Genomic DNA, 9,179 nt, shown 5'->3' with positions numbered 1-9,179 from the left:
AGGGCGAAAACTGGGGTCAAAATGGTTACAGAATGATCTCACGAAATAAAAGCAACTAACGTTGAATCGCATCGATGGTAACATTTCCCATCATGTAACTTTAATGCGGTAATGTGTAACTTATACAGACGGCGGAAGCTATGCAACTGTTACTCATTCTGAATCATTTATATCGTGAAACATTAGTCATGTTTTTATGACGACATTTATAGATCTACATGATTCTGACATCACCATTCTCTTGTTTATTTTTAGAAACCCGGTATTTTACATTTGATCATTCGGAACTGCCTCGGCTATTATCTATAATATTAACCTCGGAAACAATACGGATTGAAAGTAGTTCTACCACGTGGTTTACAGATATAAACAGAAACAGAGATAATGTAAAACGAATGTATATATTTGACATCTAATGTCTGTTCACCGGTACTCTTATGCTTGAAAATATGTCTGACAACAATTTGTAATTTAAATATGCCCACAGATGTTCAATTTTAAATAAATCCGACCAAATGTCAACAGGTTGGTTTTTTGTACTTTCGGTTTCTACAGCCATATTAGTAAATATATAAATAATGTATTGTTTGCTTTTGTACCTATGAATTCACTTATTTTAGGTGGACTTTAACTACATATATTGGAAATAAACGTGTCAACAACTCCCAGCATTAAATTACTAATTGTTTACATGTTTAGTTTCTTAGCGTAGGTTAGACCGGAATACCGCATCCGTTCTGTGTATTCATACTATTGTGTTCGAGGTCCTTATCCGAAGGCTTACGGAAAGGGTCCTCTTCACTTGTGTATTTTTTATTAATTAAAAAATGTTGGATACCAATTAGAAGCAAAACAGACAAGGTTCTTAAGCGCGGGGCTATATTTTTCGCATGCGCGAGTTGTCAAATAAAAAAAAGAAATTGATATTTTTTCTTACAAATTGCAAACCAGAGCTTAGATAAAAAAAAAGAAATGAGAAAGCAATAAGTTTGGTTACAATTTGTGCTCACACTTTTATTGAAATGTGTCTAAGTAGTCGGTTAAAGGAAATAGTGTAAAGGGAACAAAGGATGTTATTTACACATTCATTACAACACTAACATTGAACGTAATTCACCAAATTGCGATCAAAATATTATGCAAAATTAGATTTCGTTTGTACCGCAGAAAAAATGTGATAAATACTGCAAAATCAGTCATTAATGGCACATAACATAACACTTATCATTTGAATATTGAAAATTTTTACCTTTCTTAAAATTTTAGAATTTGAATCTAATAAATATGGTCACTATCTAAGGCCAATAAATATAGCATGATTTTTACAGAAGTATGGTCCTTTTAAAACTTCTTCTGAAATAATCATAACTGGGATCATATTTATGTCAAAGGCCCAAACTTATGAGTTGTGAACATTTCCGTATTTCGATCATAATGATTTAAGTTATGAAATGAAATCTTCATTTTATAAATCAAACATTATCCAGGTTCGTTTTTTTTTATCAAATTCAAGGAATAGTTGAGCATGCTGTCCTATTGACATCTCTTGTTGATATTCATAAAAGAAAAAAAAAAGAAATTATTAGCCATTATGTTTCTGTCCGCCACTTTAAAGGGGAGACTTAAAAGAGTTACCATTACTTTCAAAAAATGAGACTTAATTTCAAAATACTAAATTGATATATATGGAACTAAAGTAACGCAAACAACGCAAGGAATCGGATTTCGTCATTTTAAGTTTGCTATTAAATTTTTAAAAGCTCGTATATAATTTCTTTGAAAATCTTGAGTTTACATTTTTATAACTTTTCATTTTATATATGATATACGATTTAATTTCTGCAAAACATAAACGTTTCAAAAACGTTTTATATGCATCAATGTGGGAGATATATTTCACACTTTGTTTTGCAAAAAAAATGTCCTTGGGGCATTTTTGCCAAATTATGTATTTGATTTCTTTGACTTGGTTGGAATGACATGAGCAAATTCAAGTGTGACTGTCACAAGAATGCCACAGACCAAATTTGAAGTAAATCTGCTTAGTATTTTCAGAGAATAAGACGATTGTTGACGCATGACGACGGACGACGGAGCACTCCCCTTTGATACTAATAGCTCAAAAGCAAAACCTTGAAGCCGCATACCTCCATATAAGCAAAGCAATTTCAAAATCTTCAACCTTTAGAAAATATGTATTAAGAGTTCATTATTATTACAATTTATCGTTTGACTTGTTATTACCTTTTTGATACATGCCATTTTGCAACTGATAAAAGTAGATCATCGTGTTTTGATTGTTTTGAAGTATATAATTATGAAATATATGTATGTACAGTCTTTCCTGATATGACCTGAAATTTTCATAAAACATTCCGCGTCAATTTTATGAAGTAATGCCGAATAGGTTATTCAGTAGAAAGAAATAAACGCAATTCCAACATTTTTTCAATCTTTTATTACTGAATCAATGACAAAAGTATCAAAAAACTAAACATTTCGGAGCTCTTCTCCAAAGCCCCATGTACTCAATCTTATAACTTCAATCCTAGAGATTGGCCATACGTTAGAACCCAGCCAAATATTGATATAAAATCAAAACATGAATCCAAGATACGTGCATTTTAGACCGCAGTAAATTGAATACTCTTTAAGGCCGAACTCTTGATATGAACTCTTCAATGAACCAAAAACCTACAAGAAGATAACGTAATATAAAACAACACTGAATTCGGGGTAACTTTATACAGCTGTAGCTTGTTAACTGCATCCAAAACAGTTGAAAAAGATGTTTACTAAGTACGTTACGTTTAACATTTTACATTAAAATTCTTTTTTTTTTCTGACAGGTATGTCACATGGTCACTTAGCTTCATGTTCTCTTCGACAAATGTTTCAGCGTAAGGAAAATTGTAAAACATGACCGGATCTTTAATGGAATACTTAAGATTGATACCGTCGTTCCTTAACTACAAAAAAACTGAGCTTCTTGTCAACTTAAATATTTCGTTTTGATAAATGATCAGCTTTTAAATCAGCCTATGGAAAAAAGAGCCAACTATATTTAAGATTAACAAATCACGCATATGCTATGTTTTTGTAATATCTCTAACGATGTATATATCTTAAGATGTTTCTTGAGTGTTTTGTATCTGGAGGTTTTCATCAGGACATTCAGATGATCAAATCTGAAGTTTCCCTTGCTAATTTCCATTGCCAATTGCTTAGTTTTAAGTTTTGAAATTTTCAACAACAAAAAGTCATATCCGTTATTCGAAATCACTTCATAAAATCCCATATCAAAGAGGGTGTCCTCATATTGTTTTAGTATATAATGTTCTCGATGTCTTTTCAAAGTAAAAATCAGAAAATTTTGTATTGAGAACATCAAAAATGTACATCTTTTTAAAAGATGCACAACTGACAAACTTTTAGAGTTATTTTTACAGAAATCAGTTATTTGTAAAACATCTTTATATTTCCTGATAGCATCAGATAAGTCGAATTACATATTCATCATACAATATCGATAATTCAATAGCATCTACGATCATCTCCTTACTTAAATTCCGCATCTCATCTAGCAGCCAGCGTGCCTCTTTTCGGCCTCCTTTCATAAGAGTATAATGAAAAACAAGATTGCCATTTTCGGCAGCACAGTTTAAAACATTAAAAGAAGAGTTGTTCTATAATGAGCAATATCCCAAAGAGTAGCATCAGATGGCTGCTTATTTTCATCTATGATTTTAATAATATGTGCTCCAAGAACTTCGTCTGTAATTTGTGTATGAAATGCCCAAATAAAATTGAACACATTTCCACTTTTGATAAGAAATAGATACAAAAATGGTTCTATGACTGTTTGAAATTCCTCAAAATTAAGTTCCCGTATTGTAAACATAAAAGATATTTCCCATGCCATTTTGAAAAAGATGCAGGAGCAGCTTTTAAATTGATCTAGGAAAGTTAAATGAGAACGAGATAACACTGCAAAATCAAGAAAATTAGTCCGAGTCTTCTTAATTGCATAGACTTTAGCAAGTGCATATTGAACTGGTGTCTGTGAATTAACATCTTTTTGATTCAACAATTTTCTGAACTCTAACGGATAGTTGATTGTTATATATTCGATGATAGAAAACTGGCCATTTACTAGTGCATAGTGTAAAATATTTCTTCCGAACACATCAGTCGACTGAATATTGATATTACATACTTCAACAAAATATTGGAAGCATTCCAATGAACTAGTTTGGGGGTTCATCACGTATTCATGACTTCAAATATAATACTGCGAATTTTGATCGAATAAACACGTATGATGCAAAAATCCTCTTTCATTTATATCCTTTATATCTGGAATTACTACCGTAAATCCATTTGTCAATCGAAATAAACTTTGTATTGATGGTGTTATCGCAGCGATATGATATGCAGTAGAACCATTTTTACATTTGATACTGCTTATATCAAGTCTTAAATCTTTTATTGCATAGTCAATGAAATAAGTATTTGCATCTCTTGCAGCAAAGTGAATTGGATAAATTCCTTCTTCGTTAGCTGAATTCAAATCAGTAATAATGTTTTCTTCTATTGCATACTTCATAAATTCGTGCCGCTTATGTTTTATAGAAAGATGCAAAAATGAAGAACCATTCTCACAAAAACACTGTTCAACATATAATGATGTGTAGTTTATGGATGGAGGACCATCAACCATATGATATAAACCTGTCAATAAATCATCCCTAAAGTGGATTGTGTCACAATAATACGGATCGCATCTGTCAGATGAAATATGATCTGTAAGTAAAGGCAACAAATCAAATTTATTTCGAAATACAGTCCGCAATGTTACCGTATAACCAAATAAATCTGTGCAATCAAGTAATCCGGGAAAAATTTTTATTAAAAGTTTTGCTACCTCTGTTGAACCTGACCAAATTGCGGCGTGAATTGGCGTTTCCTTCATTACTATCCACCATTTATCAAGAGGGTATATGATATGACTGGGAGGATTCATGCGTATAGTAAAATCATCTTTTATTTCAACGTTTTTAGGATTTTTTACTTCCATCTCTTTAAATGCATCTCTAGACTGTTCATCAGATATACAACTAAGGGTTAATTTTCGTTCAATCAAAGACAGAATGATATTTTCATTTCCGGATCGAGCAGCATAGTAAATACAGTCGGATAGCATATCATTGTCCAAATTGGAAAATGTCTGTAAAACATTTAAGTTCCCCATTTCACACGCAATATCACTTGGACGCTGTCCAAGGGATGTTTTCCAATAGATCATATCTTTGTTGTATTCTAAAAGTTTACTGACTATATTCTCATATCCATGTTTAGCAGCTATATGTATAAGGCCGTATCCATAGTAACGAGATTGTTTTATAGCCTTTATTTTGTTTAATATATCATAGGAATCTACAGCATAATTACTTTCTGTAACAAAGCTAACGTTGGCTCCATTGTTTAGAAGAAGCAAAAGCTGATCAATATCTCCTTTTAAAGCTGCTATAAAGGATGGGGATTGTCCCTCGTGTAGTGTATTTACGTCCAGATTGTGCTTTATCAATAAAGCAAGTGCATTTATACCTTCTGTCTTCCTTATTACATTATGTAACGCTTCGTTTACATAGGTTTGATTAAGGTTGTCCATATCCAATGCAAGAAACTTTTGATTTAACGTATCATTTAAAGCTTCACTCACGTGTATTGATAAATCTGCTATGTCAACTTCTCGTTTGTTAGATATTTCATTTAATAAAAAGCATGAAATATATGCATGTCCGGCTTTTAAAGAAATTGAGTACTTTTTATTTCCAGAATTTATCAACCATTGGTATAATGATTGGTGAAATATTGTAACAAAATTATCATTCCGGAGAAAGAATGACAACTTCTCCATCTGGATACCGAATTGTACTTTGTCAGTAATGTTATTTGATACCAAAATATGAAAAATGTCTTTTTCTCTTAAAAGGTTGAAGGATGCCAAAACAATTTCTAATACTGCCTTTGATGGTAAAAACGAATCAGTATCGTCATATTGCCGATCAAAGTTTAATTCATAAATTTCTTCCAATGAGTCAGGTAAGGATGTAATGTTATTATTTTCTAAACGAAATCTAATTGCATGAATTAGAAATAAGAAATTTCCATCACAAAGTTCAATGATTTTTTCTATTTCCCTGTCATTGTTTTCAAAGCCATGTGACGAGTACTTGACTTGTATATACTCTTTGACATCTTTGATATTCCTTGAGTCGCTTGGCTTTAAATAAAAGTGTTCCAAATTTTTTAAAAAGTATAATTCAGTGATGTTTCTTGACGTAACAAAAACTTTGAACCATTCTGGTAGTTCCCTTACACGTTTAATTAATAACTCCAAAATCAGGTTTTTGCCAGATGATTTTTCATAACATTCGTCGATTGCCTCTATGATAAATATCCATGGAAAGTTACTATCAAAAGATAGCTGTCTAAATGGGAAAATAATACTTTGGTCAAAACAGGCCACTGGATCATTCTCACAAAACTCTTGACTGTATATAATGTTATGATCAGCCATTGTGGAAATTATGTTTCCGTATTCCTCATTTCTTGTTGCTAAAAAACCAATTAACCTTCGAATAAATCTAGCAGGACTTTGTGTACTTTTTACATCAAACTTACAAATATGAAATCCAACAACATGTGATTTAATCTCATAACTCTTCTCCCTTTCTTTTGCACAAAGTATATGTGAGACAAACGATGATTTTCCATAACCCGCTATCATTGCAACTTCCATGAAAGTAGAGTTTGATGATATAAATTTCGATTCCATTATCTCAAATAACCATTCCCTACCAATAATTGGTTCGCTATCATAGATATATCCAAGTAGAGGCAAGTTTTCCTTGAATGAATACATGTATTGTTCTGATAAAAAAATCTAAAATAATTATCATTCAATTTGAATACATATATGTATATAGGGAATATTGCATCGACTTACTTTTACATCAATTATGACGCTATGCATCGCTCGATTTTAAGGGATTATTATGAATACATTTATACAACAGCCCTATGCATTATGTGACTTTTATGTCACGAGAGGTAAATAAAATTTGGATATTTTTAAGGAAACATAATATTTAGATCATTTTGAAGAAAGTATAGATTTAATGTCCTAAATATACCTTTGTAGCTCAAACTGCGATTAACCTTTATTTTGTCCTTATATCCATAATCCTTCAACATATTAAAAGAACAATGTTTGCTATGGACATGGTGAAGAATCGGTGTCTTTATTTCCAATATTTTCTTATTTCGTCATTATCATATTTATCACACGTTCATGATACTCTTGCAAATTTCTTTCCATTTCATTTTGTGTTTCTTCTATATCCCTTGACACTTGCTTGATTTTCATCGAGTTTACTCACATTATCTTTACAATGCTTTTTTGTTGTGTAAATAGCAAATCGTTTCACTACATTGGTATTGTTCATATTTTACTTCATCTATTTTATCAAAAATGTGTACATGTTGCTCATTTCCTATTTTGACTGTACTATGCAGATTGTTTTGAGATTCCATTACTCTATCAGCTATATTCTGCTAGTGTATATTGTTGTCGGAATGATTACTTAAAGCTTCAATTAAATATACTTTTAAGTGATATTGACAACATATCAACTTTTTCGATTCTGTCAAGCTCAAACAAACAGTCTTGAGCATCGATGTGCAGCATAAGATCTGCATCTTCAAAAAGGTCTTTCAGTGCATAAAAAATCCCTTTTCCAAAAAGCTATAACTCTCAATGTTGGATTAGGCGCGACGAAGGTATGTTCTACATTCTTTTAAATTGTTTAAGACATGCTGACGAATCTTGAATTAATTTTTTGCAATTTTCCCAAATAGGACACGATAATGAAATGTCATAAAATGCTTGATTTGTCCATAATTGTGGCAAGAAATAAGTTGCAATACTTTCATATGAAGTTGGCAAGTCCCACGACATCATTTTGTCCCAGTAAATATTTTCAGGTTACTGGCTTTGCACAGGTGTTTTTGCCATGTACTTTTAAGAGAGACGAGTGAACGCTATTTGCTTATGTTATAAAAAGCTTTTTTACCAAAAGATGTTATCCGTAACTAGGAAAATTGGCTTCTTTCCAAGCTTATCCTGGGGTACAAATAAACTTTTACCGTTATAAGAAGTGTATAAGAAAACTTATTATTGGTTTTCAATGCCGTTTACTCAATAAAATAGGTATTCACTTAAAAAAAGAAGATCGCTTGTTTTGCTTAAAGTGACTCGCTTTTTGCAATCTGTTTAGAGTTTAAATTTTGAAATCAGCACTTGTTTCATTGTATTTGGTCTCCATGTCGATGTAATTCGGTTGACTGTAGATGATGGTGCTGCAGGTATATAGTATCTGTTTAGATAACAGTAGTAATTTTTTGTTTACTGTCCCTCGAGTATTGAAAAAATGAGATAAACACACATTAAACTAAACAGGTTACAGATATATGACGAATTGTTCTATTTATTAGCTCTATACCAATAGTTTATATACAATTGCTACATATGAAATGAATAGCATGTAATTAATCGTCATATATATATTCCTAAATTGAATTATAAATCCTTACGTGGGTAATACTTTTTCATACATAACGTCAATGATAAAGCCATAACAGACAACAGTATGCCATGTCGAATGACTATATAACTTACGGATGCATTTTGCGTTTCCGAAAATGGGCATATTTACATTGTGTATGTTTGCTCTCTATTTAAAAAAACTTGAAATTAGAGCCCAACAAGCTCTCGACGTATTCCATATCGAGAGTCCTTCTTATCAGGACCTCAGTATTGCATATGACAAACGATTTCAAGGATACGATGCGATTTTTGTGCAGATGAGATCTAAAAATATCATACCAACGTGAACTGGGTGAAAACATGCCGTTTACACCAATACTAAACAAGGTATTTGTTTAATTACCTTTCTAGAATAGAGAACAAGAAATAGAGATGTGCTTTCCTTACAGTCTGTGACATTATTTCAGTGATTTTTAGTGTGTATTTTTGTTTGATTCCTTTGTTTTTTTTGTTGTTTTCTTTCTTGGGGGATGGGAGTTCTTTGTTGGTCTTATTATTATTACTTTTT

General features: G+C 31.6%; 1 protein-coding gene across 1 annotated transcript; it reads right to left on the bottom strand.

Moving 5' to 3' along the window:
- Nucleotides 1-4,279: 4,279 nt before the first annotated feature.
- LOC132753082 (uncharacterized) lies at nucleotides 4,280-6,841 on the bottom strand. The gene has a single exon (XM_060743491.1). It carries the CDS (start codon nucleotides 6,839-6,841, stop codon nucleotides 4,280-4,282), a length of 2,562 nt encoding a protein of 853 aa, XP_060599474.1.
- Nucleotides 6,842-9,179: the final 2,338 nt, after the last annotated feature.

Source organism: Ruditapes philippinarum, unplaced genomic scaffold (genome assembly GCF_026571515.1).
Source record: "Ruditapes philippinarum isolate M1 unplaced genomic scaffold, ASM2657151v2 ctg9926_1_1_1_1, whole genome shotgun sequence".
Lineage (NCBI taxonomy): Eukaryota > Metazoa > Mollusca > Bivalvia > Venerida > Veneridae > Ruditapes > Ruditapes philippinarum.
Note: the sequence above shows the minus strand (reverse complement) of the source record. Positions and strands in the feature narration are given on the sequence as shown.